Source organism: Erythranthe guttata, chromosome 5 (genome assembly GCF_056151865.1).
Source record: "Erythranthe guttata isolate IM_541 chromosome 5, IM_541, whole genome shotgun sequence".
Lineage (NCBI taxonomy): Eukaryota > Viridiplantae > Streptophyta > Magnoliopsida > Lamiales > Phrymaceae > Erythranthe > Erythranthe guttata.
The window spans coordinates 647,400-664,315 of NC_142537.1; the positions used below are offsets into that span (position 1 = coordinate 647,400).

Consider the following 16,916-nt stretch of genomic DNA (forward strand, 5'->3'; position numbering starts at 1 on the left):
CCATCTTTAAACGACAAAATAAACCGCCCGTCACTTGCAAAAAAGAAAGTACGAGGACGATCGATGTCTAACGAACTGAGTTCGATTCTTTTTACTGATATTTTTTTCGCTCTTTTTGATTAAACTAAATAACTATTTCTTAGATTTTTTTAGTAAAGGTTTTCTTTTTCCTTCCAAATATTGAATTGCTTTCATGTAGATAGGCAATCAAGTGATGATAGTGTTTATATATAGTTTCACGGGTTGAACAATATTCATGATTGAAAAAAAGGTAAATTACAACAACCCCCTGACGTTTACTATAATAATTTTAAGGTCCTTCAAGGTATTGATAATTACAACACCCTCCTAAAACTATAATGTCAACGGGTGGTTGTGATTACGATATTACGAGGACTTTAAAATTGCTGTTATCATACCTCAAGTTGGCCGATTGGTACACGTTATTAATTCCAAATACTATTTAATTCGACATTTTTATTTTTTTCGTAATTATTGCATGAAACACGTTGAAACTTAAACCAACCAATAGATTTTAAGGGGTACGATTATAAGTACATCAAACAGTAAATTGTTTAGTACTCCATCGGTTCCTAATTTTTTAATAAATGATGCTCGATTTTATTAAAACAATACATAAAAATGACTAAAATAACCTTCATCTTTTAATGATGTAATAAAAGAGAATTGATATTTTAAAATTAAATTGCCACATTATCCTCTCCCACATGATATATAGTTGCAGCCTTCAATTTTAAGTAGGGAAGAAATTTGCTGAATTGATGTCCAATGATTTATTTATTTAAATAATTAATAAATTAAATATTTTAATAATTTCCATGCCCTTAGAAATATGCCACGCTATAGTATTGGAAAGTCAGAGTATTTCGAAAATGACAATTAAACAGCTGAATTGAATAATCATATTGAATGAGTCCCAACATGCAACAACAAGATTTAAATCAGACAGTAACCCAGCACACTGTTTTCTTAATTCATTAATAAAATAATATACATAAGACATTAAATAATTAAATTGATTTTAAATTGCTACTAAATAAATAGGTTAGACGTTAGTGTGACTGATTAATTATTATTTTTTAAACCCAAAAGTTGACTGGCTCACTAATCCTAACTTGTTTTTAATTAGGTTGGCCACCTAGGATCCTATTTTAAAAATTAAATAAATGGTAAATTATGGGTCAACCCTTCAGGTAAGCTCAAATTATGAAAAAACTCCCTCATGTTTAGGTTATTACAATTACCTCCCCCAAACTATGAATCCTATTACACATCCAACCTTGCGGTGTCAAATTTAGTAGAACCTTCAAGATTATGTAGAATATTCTCAAATTTGTACCCGTTTTACCCATTCGAGCTCTACATTTTGAAACAAGATGATCATAAGATGTGTCTCTTGGCTTGTAAATATCGGATTGTGGTGAATCAAAAATTGCATTTTTGCACAAAAAGAGTATAAACTAAAGAATATTCCACGAAATCTAGAAGATTGTGTTGAATTTGGCACCATAATGGTGGACATGTAAGAAAATTCATAATTAATGGGTGATTGTAATTACCTGAATATAAGGGATTTTTTTTTTGTAATTTGACCTTATCTTAGGGGCATACCGTAAATTACCATTAAATAAATAGGTTAGTGTTTTTTTTTTATTTTTAATTCTCTTACAATATGGTTGTTTTAAGTTATGAATTCAAAATAGTCTATGCAACCGATACATTTGTTTATCCCAATTTCTTGGACAAATAAACTAAGTACAATATAAAGTTGGACGACCATACACATCAAAGGTTCTTCTTGCCCATAATAGTCTAACAAGAAGTATTATTGGATAAAATTGAAAATACAATTAGTTAATTGATTTTTCTTTTTTATTTATTATTATTTGCATATCATAAATTTTGTAACAGTATATTGTTGGATCCAGCCAATAACAGTCGTTTATTAAGTGTCTAATGGGTCCCACATCCTCTCGCTTTCTGTTATTTGTTTGAAATTGAGGAAATTATTTTTCTTTTTACCAAAAACATACAAAAATAAAAAAATAATAATAATAAATCGAAATATAAAACCAACCACGTTAGTGTTTCCATGGACGCCGCCGCGTTACAGGCAACAAGCCCTTCAAAGGGTATATTCTTTTTTTCCCTTTTTTCGTAGATTATTTACGACTAGAAGTTCGTTTGACTGAACTTATTTTAAATATTTCATAAGCTCTTACGTTAAATAAGTTGTTTTAACTGTTGATAAGCTGTTATTTCTTATTTTTAGAATTATTTTTTGAAGTGATTTGATAATGAGCTTATAAGTTATTTTTATTCATTATAAGATTTTAAATAAAAAAATTGAGTAGATATTTGACGATTTTTGTTTTTTATTTGAGTAACAAGAAAATTCTAATTTGACTTACAATTTTCATTGGATTATAATTAAAAGGATGTGATAAATGTCGTTTCAGTTTTAATAGTGTTGTTTTGACTTCAAATGTGATTTTGACCATTTTTTAGTTTAAACTGGGCAAAATTCAGAACATGGAATTTGTAGTTCTTTGAGTTAGATTTCTAATCTAACTAGAATCGCCAAGATTGGATGTCGGTTGAGAAAGTTACGCATGAATCAATGAATTGCTCACAACTTTGATGCTTTAAATTATGTAAAATTTAAAATGTAACTCATTCGTGTGTAACTTTATCACCCGACATCCAATCTAGCTGATTCAAGTTGGATTAGAAAGCTAACTCAAAGTAATACAATTTCCGTCTTTTGAATTTTGCCAAATTCAAAGTAGAAAATGATCAAAATCACGTCTAGGTCAAAATGGTATTAGTAGAATTGAAACGACATTTAATATTTCAGATAATTAAATGCTTGTTTTGATAATTTTACTATGTTAGGCCAATTCTTTAATTAATTTCTTTAAGTAAAGCAATTAAATACATCAATGAATATAACAATAGTGTATGTAAACGTAGTAGTTGTTCCATCAATTTAGGAGTCTTAATTTGATATTTTTTAATTGATTTATCATATTAATTCTTTTAAACTTTGAAAGATGACCAAGTTATTTCTTATTCATTGCAAATAGTTTTCTTTTTTCTTTTTTTTTTCTTTTTTTTTTTTTTTTTTTATTGTTTCATGTAATTATTTTATTTATAGTAAAGAAATTAGAAACTGTGTGCAAATGAAGTCAATAAAGTTTCCGTCGCTTGAAGGAAGCTAGTCCATTTCTTACCCACATACGTCACTTTTGACGAGTGTCCTATAAGTGATGACCAAACGATTGAAGCAAGTGAATTTGTGTCAACTGATTCAAATTCGAATCCTCGACACATATTAAAATATTATTCCGATGCTTATCCTAAGTTTCATAAGCAATAACTAAACGTTGCGTCACTAATTAGAAAAAAAATAAAATTGTAGCCATGTTTATCAGAAACTACATATATTTTTGTGGCAGTGGAATTGTTTTTCTATATTAAAAGTATGAACGTGTTGACCATAATGTAATGAATTTCAATCTAAGACTCTAATATTTTATATAAATAATATTGCGTGATGTAAGAAATCATGGGCATTAATTTAGATTTAATTTCTTCTTTCCTAATTAAAAATTTAGGTAAGATATACCTAGCGTATTTCATACAAAATTAATTGAAATCCGGTTGTCTACCTAACTTTTCAAGACTGAATTTCACTTCATTTTTCAATATTTAGAGAAAGAGTGATCATTTAAAAACTTCACAAAATATTTATGACCAACAAGTCATGTTTGAATAGAATTTGCCATGGTTGGTTTTGATATATGTTTATCTTTATGCTCCAAAATCCTACCAGTAATTCATGGATTTAAATCCACTAATATATTTAATATTTAATTTAATTTTAGTTTTTTTTTTTAATTTAATAACTTCGATCACAATCTATATTACAAACAGTTGTTAGTGCATAGGGTTAACTAATAATTGGGAATTAATATTTTTAACTTAATTATAAATATACAGTAGCTCCACTTAAAAAATATATATATAAAAAAAATGAAAAGATAATTGTTGGACCAATGTATGATTATTAGGCTACAAATCAAATTAATATTTATAGTGGATCATACATTAGAATAAAATATATTCACATAAATTTGTAAGTAAGAATAGGCTTCTGCTAAATGGGCCTTCATTAAGGAAAAGTCCACAAGCAATAGTTCAACAACGTTAAATAAATCAGCAGGCCGAAGCCCTACTTCTGAAATAAAGATTAAAAACTAATAAAATAATAATTTAGGCAAAGTACAGTTTGAACCCCTGAACTATAAGGGTCGTACCAGTTTGCCCCCTGAACTACAAAACATCCCAAATACCCCCCTCGAGTTTATGGTCAACCATTAAATTATTAACACCTTTAATTTAAATATGCAATTACTTCTCTGCCCTTGGGGGTTGTTATAAGAAACTTAATAATTATATAATTAATATGGGTCATATTTGTCGATTTTGTTATGAATTTGTGATTGAAGTGAATTTATAGTTTACATGATTTTCTTAATTGTGTTTAATATTTGGATTCAATATGTTTGTTGATTGTCTTTTTTTTTTCAATTTTGTGCATTTTTTTGTTTAAGCCCTCAATTAAATGCATAACTTTTGGGGTGATTTTCGTGCATTATAAGATGTCTTGTACCACGAAATACTAGAATTTTGTATATTTGAGTTATTACTCGACATTTTAATAAATTTTAGAAGAAAAAAACAGTGGCCTTTTAGTGGTTAAATAAGGAGAAGAAAAACGGAAATACGAGAAAAGAAACCAAAAAATATGGAGCAAAAAATACTTTGACAAAATAAGCAAAAAAAAATTAGTGAAAAAAGTTGTAATATATATATATATATATATATATATATATATATATATATATATATATATATATATATATATATATATATATATATATATATATATATATATATATATATATAATTGAATAGAGGGGCAAAGTAGTTAAAAAATGTCCAAAGGTGGAAAAAATAGCTAGAAATCATAAAGTCAAAGTGCCACGTCAACTTTTACAAACAAAATTTAAATAGAGGGGGGTATTTGAGACGTTTTATAGAACAATGGGGCAAACTGGTACAACCCCATAGTTCAGGGACGTAAACTGTACTTTGCCCTAATAATTTTAACGAATCAGGAGCAATTGCCTAGTTGGTTGAGCAAAAAAGTACAGTGTCATCGATCCGAGTCCGAATCACTTTGACGATGTTTATATGCGTTTTCGAGTGATTGTAAGTAATTTATGAGATGATTCAAGACTCGTGTTTTTTTTTTTTTTGCTAAACTATATAAGCATGAATGTATTTCATAAACCCATAATTTGATAATCATTTAAGACCACCATTTGTTATGGAGAAGCTCAAATGCACATCACAAATCGCAACTTTCACTAATTTGATAGTCAACAATTAATTGTCCCAAAAGGAAAAGTTCTACTTTCCAAACTTATTTTTGCTCGATTTAGCTTACAACCTTTTTGTAACTAATGTAGTTCATTTAATTTGTTCTCATTAAGGTCTTTTAAAATCAAATTGAATGGGGCTATGTTTTCCCCCCTAAATCTTGTTAATTTGTTTTCATAATTGTTCTTTAACACCTAATCATATTTAAAATCAAAATGACAATTAACTATTATGTCATGTACAATCTAACAGAGCCGGCCCTAGGGTTTTCAGGGCCTTAGGCGAGATTAAAATTCGAGGCCCCGATCTTATAAATTTTTGTTTGCAATATTCTTTTCTATTAAAAAAAAATTATCTAAATATATATTAGGCTTTCTTTTATTTAATTTTGGGGGCCCAAATTAAAATGGGGCCCTAAGCGATGGCATTTCTGGCTTCCCCTCAGTACAGGCTCTGCAATCTAAGTCGATTGTCATGTTCAGTCTAATTCCACTTTTGGTCCTCATTGTTCCAAACTAAACATATTTCACGTCAAAAGTTCAATTCAGAAAAAAAAAAAATCATCAACTCCGTGCCCGTCAGCAAGTAACTGAGGAATGTAAAACGACTTTGGGTCCAATTGATTGGACGATTTGATTTGGGGAAAAATATGGAGAAGGATTTAACATGTCTCGTCATTTGAAATCCACCACAATTGTTTCAAAAAACAACGAAACCTCAAACCAAACAAGTACAAGTGATTTGTTATTAAGATTTAAAATCCGTAATCCAAATCCTTCCATCCAAACAGACCCTATTACACTGCATAAATTGATTTAACACGAGTTTTAGAGTATTTTGATCTTACAAATTACACTCATGGATGCCGAATAAATCTTTATATTGTTATTTCATTTCTCATTTGAGAAGAAGAGGGGTAAATCTGTAATGCCATTTCATTTCTATATAAGTTTCCCAGCCCAACAAGAAACCTGCAACTTATAATAATCTCCATTTCTCCCCCATCAAGTTTCCAAAACACCCTTCATATATGCAGCCATCTTCTCCCCATAGCTTTTCTTCTTCTCTCAAATTCACCACTCTCTCTCTTTCTCTCTCTAGCTATTTATCTCTCTCTATCTCTGGTGAGTGATGGGTTTTAGCCCTAGTTCTTCTTACACTTCCCACATTATGCTTCAAACAACTTTCTTTCGACACAAGCCCCTCACCCTTTCTTCTCACTAAAAATTGTCCGAAAATATTTCCCTTTTGTTTTTCTCCCATTAAAATAAAAATCCAATCTTTTTTCAGAATTATTTTTTTTTTAAAAAAATCAATGGAGGGTTCTATCTGGGCTTCAAATTCTTCCCCTTCCTTTCATGGTAATTCCATTTTTACCCTCGAACAAGAAACAATTTTGACCTAATTTGTAACATTTTTAATTCTCTTCTGTCTACTCTGTTTTTTTTTTTTGCAGGCTCTGCATCCATGGTTAACTTCGAAGAATTCCGAGATAATAATAACAATAATAATAATAGTAACGAAGAATTGGACGGAAGCTTCCACCAATCGGAGAAGAAGAGACGGCTTAAACCGGATCAAGTCCGGTTTCTTGAAAAAAGTTTCGATCTTGAAAACAAACTCGAACCGGACAGAAAAATTCAGCTAGCTAAAGAAGTTGGCTTGCAGCCGAGGCAAGTTGCAATCTGGTTCCAAAATCGACGCGCCCGTTACAAAACCAAGATACTCGAGAAAGAACACTCCTCCTTAAAAGCTAATTACGACAAACTCAAACAGGAATACGACGCCGTTTTTGCCCAGAACCAAAAATTAAAAGATGAGGTAATTCAAATTGAAAATAATCATTTTTGTTAAGAAGAAAATCATTTTTTTTAAGGAAAGACTCCATTTTTGTAGGTGAATTTGCTGAGGGAGAAGGTGGTTGTGAAAGAAGAGTGTGATAATTTTGAAGAAAAGACTCCATTTTTATGTGGAGATATCGAAGCTGCTGCTGCAACTTCGGATGTTTTTGATTCGGACAATTATTCTTCGGATGTTTTTGAGACAGATAATTTGTCTGTGTCTGAATTTTCACAGAAGGATGAAAGCTTAAGAATGGCGGGTCTTCTTCTTCTTCAGCCTGCTACTTCTTGCTTGCCTAAACTTGAAGTGGAAGAATTTTTTGATGATTTGCAGCCAAATTCTTGTAATTTGGGATTTCCTATTCAAGATCAATTAGGCACGTGGTTGTGGCAATTTTGAGCTCGAATTTGGTAGAAAAATGGTGGGATTTAATCTTGTGTCACGTGTTTTAATTAGTGCTTAATTTGTTTTATGGCATTAATATTTTTTTTTTTTTTTTTTTTTTTTTTTTTGTATATAAGGTTCTTAGGAAGAATAATGGAGACATGCTTAAGTTTTCTTACAAGAACACATTTTATCTGTTTTTTTTTTTGCATCATGCTGATTAAATTAAGAACTATCAAGAAAATTGGATGCTAATCAAAGAGATTACAACACTAGTAGCTTAGGGGGTGAATAGTTGGAACGGAATATTCGATTTCTGTATATTATGATTTGAAAACATTCGACCCGTTTATATATGAATCGTATAAAATTACCGGTCCGACTATATGAGTCGGTTGATTATCGACTATCAGCCAAAAAAAGTGGGACGAACGTGCGGTCGATTGACCGATAAAACCGACACATTTCCGGGCAATAGGAATAAGATAAAAGTCAAAATACTTGTTAGAAGGGTGTTAATTACTCCACCATGCAATGACTTTTGAGCCTAAAATTGGGACACAAAATCGATGTTGACATTTTTGTCCTTAAAAAAGATTAACTGTTCACCAAATACTGTATTTTACTTCTTGGATACAGCATAAACTTCAGACAAAGATATATTCTTTCTGATGACAACTACTGTGTTTACATGTGTTCACTTCTCTGTGGTTTCACACTTGATCATATAATTACATGCGTTGGATTAAGGAGCTGATTAATAATTAATTAGCGTAAAATACGTGGAGTATATAATATTAGTATATATTAATATTAAACAATTAAAGATTTGCATGCTAGAGGCGTGGCAGGTTTACTTAATAAACTCTATTATTATTATCAACAATTCAAGATTAATGTTGATTTTAACCTTTTGTCATTGTCATAAAATCAACTTTAAAATTATAATATTAAATGCAATTTCTAAATTACATTCCTTAAATTATTTAATCTTATCTTGACATCTAAACAAGGGCTTAGCTTATACGATTCAGTACATATTAAAAGATGGATGAATCAGTGAGTAGTAAATAGTCCTATTACAAATATTTGCAAGTATAGGACACATAATTTTAATCAAGAAAACTCTCTCTCTCTCTCTCTCTCTCTCTCTCTCTCTATATATATATATATATATATATATATATATATATATATATATTTTCTATTTTTGGGGTTTAGTGATGTGACAATAGATTAAGCATGAACAATTAAAATTGAGACGCACTATTTGGTATTGGAGTTGTGTAATAAAAGGTTGCCCCAGTCCACATTGAGTAGTTTGGCTATAAATGCTGATATGTGCAGTACTTATGGCTCAACCAATTTCTTCCCACATAAATAAATTAAAATAAAAATAAAATAATAAATATATATATTGGAAAGGTTTTTGTCAATTTTCATTGGCCATACTGCTGAATATGACTATTCATTACTGAATACGAGTTTATAGAGTGTTACACCGAGTAAAATACATCAGGTAGAACATCCATAAAAATCATGAAAAAATAACTAATTACGATCCTCCCGACAATCAGAAAATTCAATCAATTAAATCATTAACAAATCAATTTTATTAAATTAGGAAAAATGTGTGCGCAATTAATTAATTAATTAAATCTGAAACAAAAGGATATCCACCCACTTGGGGTTGGGTACTAGAACCTTCAGTCAAAGCAGAAGTCACACGTCCGAAAGCCCACCAGCAGAGGCGTACAACACGGGCCAGTGGGCCCCCACGGGCCCCGGGCGTTTGATAGGGATTGGGCCTGACACGTGGCGAGCATAGATTGGGTATGGGCCACGTGGCCTAACCAATCGCTCTCAAGAGGTTTGTACTCGATGGATACAGATAAGAAGGTTTGCTTGCACTCATTAAATATCACGGTGGCCCAATTGTTTTTTTAATATGGATTCAGTCACTATAATACCACACTACAAAAAATAATTCATTTAATTTATAAGAAATTGTAAAAATAAAAAATAATTTTTTTATTTTTATTTGAGAATAAATAGAAAATGAATTGATTTTTAATGGAAGTTGAGATGAATGGAGGAGAAGTATTTGGATCTGCACTAAAACCCATGCATGTAAGAAACTGGGAATAGGGGCAGTGTGGGTGAGGGGAGACAGCAGTCCCACGTGCGGACCACCACGAAGCGTGTCAGAAGTGAGACAGAGAGATGTAAGTTTTGCCGTTTCAAGTTTCGTGCATGAATGAGTTCAGAGATCCGTATCTATCACCCATCTGTTTTCAGTTAATACTTGCTCACTACTTTCATTTGCTCCCTAATATATGCATTTCCATTTCTTAATCCCCTTTTAATCTATTAATCTACTCGTATTATAAGTAGTATAAGGTAAAACACAAAATCAAAATTAAGATCCATTAATTGATAACTATCCACTCTCTAAAGACTTTTATGTGTATGATTTAGAGGACGTTTGGCTGAGCTTATAAGATGTTTTAGAACGTATGAGCTCTTCTAGAGTGTTTGGTAAATTTAAAAAAAAATCTTAATTATTTTTAAATAAGTTGTTGGAGATAAAATAAGATTTTTTTTTTTGAATTACCTGTATCATACCTGTTTTATTTAAGATCTTATAATGAGTAAAAATAGAAAATACGTTTATTATCCAAAAATTAATTCTAAAAATAAGATGTAAAGCTCTTAAAACATCTTATCAGACGTACGAGCTTATCAGTTGTTTAACATAAGTTTAGTCAAACACCCACTAAAAGTAGATCTATATTTACAATATTGATATTTAATTACCAAAACAGTGAGGGTAACATCCTATGAGATTTTAGTAGTGGATAATAATTGGGCTTTTAATATTAATTGGGTTGATTTGAGCCTTTAAGGGCCAAAAACCCAATTAGGCACATCATGGATATTTATTAGACATCAAATTGTAAATAAATGTATAAATACACAATATAATATGTATGGTATGGTTATTTATATATTCAACTGATCAATTTTATTTTTAATTGGAAAATGAAAAAATGAAGCATGAAAAATGGAAGTCGCATTCTAAGGCACTGCTACTGATCATGCGTGACAACCTAGAAAGTATATATGCAGAGAATTGTACAAAGTTAATTGTTTTTTACCCGAAAAAAAAATAAATCAATTTCAGAGAGTTGATTTTGATGGTCAAACTGTCCGAAGACCAAAAACTTTATTTCGATCTACGAGATATTACACCGGGTGAAATTCATCAGGTGATTTTAAACCGTATAGATCTATACAATTAATCATCCACTAAGCACATATACACGTGAGTTTGAATTATTATGTAAATATCTATGGTTCAAAATCACCCGATGAAATTCACCGAGCATCTACAAAATCCATCGATACATAACAATTCAATGCACTTCAATAGCATGGCTAGCGTCGACTCCACCCTTGGGCAACCATGGACCAAACCCCCCTCAATTTATAATTTTAACCCTATTTTACACCTATATATCTATTCAGCCCACCCAACTTTTATTAATTAGCTCACCCAAAATCCAAATTTATGTAAGAAAAGCCCCAATTTTTTTATTAATTACCCACCCAACCAAAGATTCAAATTAATGTAAAAAAACCCCATTTTTTTTTATTAATTAGCCCACCCAATATTCAAATTAATCCAAAAAAAGCTCCTTTTTTTTTTCCTCCTTTTTTTTCTTCTCCTATTTTCAAATTTTGTCAAAAAAAAATCCTAAAACATTTGAGCCCACCCTGTAACAAATTTCTGAACTCGCCACTGAGCATGGCCATGAAAATCACCCGCATAAATTTCAATTGGAAAACTTTTTACTGATAAGAGGGTATTATAGGCATTACATTTTTTCATGCACTAATTTTCACCGAAAAAAAAAAACATGTAAAAACGGTACTAATTGCCGATTTCAAGTACTCGGGCTACGTATAGAAGTTGCATAAAAAACCACAATTTGCTCCTCCGGAGGAAGACAAGACACGAATTAATCCTATAGAACAAAAGAAAACATCCGAAAGCCTCCAGAAAAAGAGGAAAATAATCTCCAAAATATATATTAAATCCCAAAATTGCGAAACCCTTACTATTACAGATCTACTTATAATGCTGAAAAATAATGAAGTCTTCATAAAACTCAAAAACCTAATTAAACTAGAAAAATACGAAAATTTACCAAATACGGGAAAAAATTAGTTATAGACTGATTCTAATATATCTAGTAATCTTGCGAGTATCCCAATTTACGGAACCCTAATCTGATTTTTCTATGATTCGATATTAATTTCATATTGTTCGTTGAGCCGTTTTTCTCGAGATATATATAGTTCCTAATCAAATAGGAATTCATGCAATTCTAAATCAATTTGGCGTGTCCCGCAACGAAGGCCACGATCTCAACACAAACCACATATATGATTATGTTAAAACACGATTTACATGCCTCGAGAATCAAGGTCACACGATCTTAACGTTTTTCTATTCGAATTTCAAACTAGCTATATTTTTCAAATTTAATGTGTCCTAATAAGATCAACTAACATAATATTTTCCCCCAATTATTACATCAATTATGATGCACTCAACGACTTTTTCAGACCGCGGAGTATACTCCACATAAAAGTGGAGACAACAAATAGAATCAAACCAGTAAAAATAGCATATTTAAGTCCGAGATTTACCAACAAATTTACCAGAAGTCCAGCTAATACGACGCCGACGAAATTTGCCGTGACAGCTGGCCAAAACGGCATATCCAATACAGATGCTACGATGGCTCCAGTCCAAGCTCCGGTTCCAGGAAATGGCACGGCCACAAATAGCATTAGACCAAGCCACCGAAATTCTTCTACGGGGCCCGCTTTCTCTTTAGCTCTCTCGAATAGAATATTAAGAAATCGAGAAGCAGTTTTGTTTTTTCCAGCGAGAAATTTCGCAAATCGTTTTAGGTATAGTATGATGAATGGCACTGGAACCATGTTCCTGCCCATTTCAGCATCAAGTATTAGTCAGCAAAAACCGATTAGGGTTTTACGTGGCAGATATTATTGTTACAGATATCGACTATAGACGAAGTTTTAGTTACGTATAAATGGGGAGTGTATGGTCATCCAGGTCAAATTAATGCCATCATATTAAATACTAACATTTAAAACTCGAATTTAGAATATAAAGAAGCGTGAGAAAGGCAAAACGATAGCAAAAAAAAAAAATCGTCGCATTTTCTTATCGGGCGAGATAACTGTCTATCTACAAACATGCCAATGTAGGCAAGTAATTTTGAAATTGAAAACAAATTAGATTCACGAATTAACAAAAGTCCGTCATAATCGTATTTTTAAAAAGCATCAAACCCCGTGAAGAATGTCTGTTTTGTAATTTAATAGAGGACTCATAGTCCAAAACACTACGTAACTAGATACTTTAATGAAGTGATCAGAAAAGCAAAACCCGTTCGTTAAAACGAGCAACAAAAATACATATAATATCAGCTAACACATAAATTTGAGGCCTCACTGAGAATAAGAAATAGGACCCGATAGCCAATGTAATCAAGATGTATCAAATGTTTGAGGTTTAGGATTAAAACCCGTGATTAAAAGACGGGCCCGGAATTCAATCAACCATATGAGTGATTTTAAGTCCAATCCCACACCTATTATTGCCGAATACTACGAAGGATATTACCCTAGACAAGGATTGTACAATCATAAATCCCAAACATCAGATAATCACATGGTACGTTATCACATTATCGTGGACAATGTAATCCTATCGAATTCAATTAATCTTATCAATCCCGTCAACATTCCCAAACGGACGACCAAGTAACTGAACGGCCAACTAACTACAATTCGATACCCTAATAAGACGATAGAAAAAAAAAACACCACTTCACAAACAGAAAGCAAAGATAATATCCAGCCTAACATTTTTGAATTGTTTACATTAACACCCACAATAAAAATGCAGGAGAGAGAATTCGAGACTAACCCAAGAACAGACAACAGAGTTAACGTTAATGGCTTCAGTTGTAACCAATAACCGACGGGAATAGCACCGCGCAGCTCAATCACCGGAAGTGTAGCCAACGAAAAGACAACCGCCTCATCGGGCCAGCCCGAACGCCGCAGAGCATTAGCAACCCTAACCCCAAAGCCCGAAGCCCTAATTGAATCGGCGGCAGCAACGGCCGCTGCTGCTGCTTCAGCCTCGCCGGAAAATGCATACCAAAAAATGGACACAGATGCACACAACAGTACCCAAAGGAGGTATTTCGCTGGCTTTTCGTCGGAGACCAGTAAGGACTCGTCGTTGTCGGTTGATTCTAGAAATTCGTCGGCGGAGAATTGTGTTGCAGTGATTTGGTGACGGCGGAGGTGAGAGAGAGTTTGAAATGGGAGCAGAGATTTTGAATTTGTGGTGGGAATTGGTCTGTATTGAAGAGAAACGAGATGGGTTTTACGGGATGGGGGTTTAAAATTGAACTTCGCCGGAGAGTGTGCTGAAATGGTGGATGGGTACGAGATAACGGCGGCCATTGATGGAAACCAGGTCTTCTAGAAGGGAGAAATGTACTTGAGCTCCATTTCCATGGTTTTTCTTCGACAAAAGAAATTGAATTTTTTCAAATTTATTTTCAAATTTTATTATTTAATATTTTTTTCAATAAACAAAGTGTTTGCTTATTGTTTGGGCTTAGATTCAAACGGGCTTGCAAAATGTGCAGCCCGTTATCATTTGGGCCACTTTTGGGCTTTATTGGCTATAATGCGTGGATTTTGTTCCAAATAATTTTATATTCGATACTAAAATCGGATTGGAAATCAGAAATTTCGATAATTATATATACCATTCCAATTCGATTACAAATAAATTTGGGAAAAAACAAAAATTGGGACGACAAATACGGTTCCAAATTTGGGTATTTTCAGATCGAAATCGTCGGAATTCGAAAATTTTATTCTGATTTCCACCCCTAATCGTACCAAAACGAAAACCAAAAGGTGTAATATATAAAAAAAAAAAAATCAAAACAAAAAGAACTAAATTATATTTACTATTATTTTAATTTTGATCTAATTATTTAAATAATTTTTGAAGTAAATTTGTAAATTTTTAAACGTACTTATAAATTGATTAAATTCACCTTTAATACGTTATTAATTAATATTAATTTAGCAAAAAAAATTTCTGGTGAAGGCGAACCGTGTAGTGTGTACTTCCCCTCCACAACAGCCTGAAACCTAAAAAAATCTTACACCATTAAAAAGTGATGAACAGCAGGAAGAGAGAGAAGCCCTACTTCTCCCGCCACGCCCCTTACTCTCTCAACAAACGCCGCCGTCCCCTCCCCCTCGACGCCGCAGCTGGCGAAGATGACGTCGACGTCTCTTCTACCTCCGCCGCCGCGAAGGCGCCGACGGCGGTGATGGTGATTGGCATTCCGGCGGAGTGCTCCGTCCTGGACCTTAAATCCAGATTTGAGATCTATGGACCCATTTCCCGTACCCGAATGGAGCCCAGCGGTGTTGCTTATATCAATTTCAGATCCAACGACGCCGCACAATCCGCCGTCGATGCTGCCCGAGATTCCAGCTTTCCTCTTACCCTGCACTCCATTCCAGTATACTCTCTCTCTCTCTCTCTAATTTGTTTGCGAGCTACTCGTTGAATTTGAATCGGGCCGATTTTGAGGGTTTCGGCCCGGCCCGGCCCGGATGATGTGTCTGTTTTAGGCTTTTAGCTACTGAGATTTAGCCTTAAGTAGAGAATAGTCAGAATTATATTTTTCTAGGGTTTTAGGACTTATCCTTGAGAATTAAATACTGATGTTGCTCGGAAATCGATCAATTAGCTCACTATAAAAGAGTAGAAATTCATTTGCTGACCTAAATCGATGTAGAGTTGATGAAAGCTGCACATACGAAATGGCAAATAAAAATCTCATATTTATAGTTAAGAAATGAAATCTTTCTCCGATGCGCCTTTAAACGAAGCCTCCAAATTAGGGCATTCATAAGAAGAAACTAATTTAAGCCCGATTATGTTCTTCAAATATCCTTAAACATCTCAAATTGGAGGCATTTACGAATTTCTTAAGCCGAACTGAACTATATTTGATTATTTTCTCGTTTGTTGTGTGTATGAAGGTACAGGTAATGTGGGCAAGCGATCAAGTTTCACAATGGAAGGGAGGAGTTGGTCGGAAAGACGGGCTATTATCGAAGCTTGTAAGAGCAGAAGTGCCGTTAAGCAGACATGGCAGAGGTAAAAAGCTCGGTTCAGCTATTGTAAACCCTAGAGATGAAAACGATGGCAATATCAAGAATAAAAATGGTGATTCGAATGATGAAGATAAGCATCTTATTAATGTTGCTGCTGGTGCCGTTGGTAATTCGGGCTCGGAGGGTTCTTTTAATGGCAGGTCAATTGTTGCTTACGACGATATCTTATAATTTTTTAAGGGTTTTTTCTTGTTGTAACATTACTTTTAAGTTGAGGTTTTTCCGTAATAGTACTTACGAGTTACGACGAATGTAAGATGTAATTAGCTATTATTTATTGTCGCCTTTTTCTCGAGATGTTTAGATTTTGATTTTACGAGTTTGTATTTGATTGCTTTCGATCTCGACTTGTTTATATATTGGCATTTTCTTTTTTCTATGTAGTTTTTTATCTACTAATTGACATTTATTTGCACGAAAAGACAAAATTCCTCGTCTTCATGGCCTACTATGGCTGTCAGTATTCGATTATTTATAAATTGATGATTATAGTAAAAAAAAAAGATACTGTATTGAACTAGGAAAGTGATCTAGTCCAAATAATATGATAATAATTAGGGTAAATTACAAACACCCCTGAGATATGGTCAAATTATGAAAACACCCCTCTTGTTTAGATAATTACATCTACCTCCCTCAACTATAATTTTTTCTTACACCTCCACCCTTATGGTGTCAAATTCAACATAATCATCTATATTTCGTGTAAAAATACAGTTTCTGCAACACCACAATCTAATATGTACAAGCCAAAAAACACATATTACGATCATCTTGCTTCAAAACGTATAGTTCGAATGAGATAAAACGGGTACAAAAGTGAAAATATTTCATATAATCTCGAAGATTCCACTAAATTTGAGAAGTTGAGGGGTGGTTGGAATTATCCAAACAAGAGG

General features: G+C 32.7%; 3 protein-coding genes and 1 long non-coding RNA gene across 4 annotated transcripts; 3 read left to right on the forward strand and 1 right to left on the reverse strand.

The window, feature by feature from the left end:
* Positions 1–6,321: 6,321 nt before the first annotated feature.
* LOC105974817 (homeobox-leucine zipper protein ATHB-54) lies at positions 6,322–7,881 on the forward strand. Its single transcript, XM_012999978.2, has 3 exons — positions 6,322–6,830; positions 6,926–7,290; positions 7,366–7,881. Exons 1-3 carry the CDS (start codon positions 6,785–6,787, stop codon positions 7,708–7,710), a joined length of 756 nt encoding a protein of 251 aa, XP_012855432.2. The 5' UTR covers positions 6,322–6,784; the 3' UTR covers positions 7,711–7,881.
* A 1,823-nt stretch (positions 7,882–9,704) lies between these two features.
* On the forward strand, positions 9,705–14,556 carry LOC148770361 (uncharacterized). Its single transcript, XR_016031309.1, has 2 exons — positions 9,705–9,920; positions 13,703–14,556. It is a non-coding gene; the product is annotated as an uncharacterized LOC148770361 (long non-coding RNA).
* On the reverse strand, positions 12,127–14,271 carry LOC105974630 (uncharacterized). The gene is made up of 2 exons (XM_012999746.2): positions 13,724–14,271; positions 12,127–12,712 (listed from the first exon to the last, which is right to left on the reverse strand). Exons 1-2 carry the CDS (start codon positions 14,269–14,271, stop codon positions 12,301–12,303), a joined length of 960 nt encoding a protein of 319 aa, XP_012855200.1. The 3' UTR covers positions 12,127–12,300.
* A 346-nt stretch (positions 14,557–14,902) lies between the features above and the next one.
* On the forward strand, positions 14,903–16,396 carry LOC105974822 (homeobox leucine zipper protein). Its single transcript, XM_012999983.2, has 2 exons — positions 14,903–15,356; positions 15,883–16,396. Exons 1-2 carry the CDS (start codon positions 15,006–15,008, stop codon positions 16,186–16,188), a joined length of 657 nt encoding a protein of 218 aa, XP_012855437.1. The 5' UTR covers positions 14,903–15,005; the 3' UTR covers positions 16,189–16,396.
* The last annotated feature ends 520 nt before the right edge of the window (positions 16,397–16,916 follow it).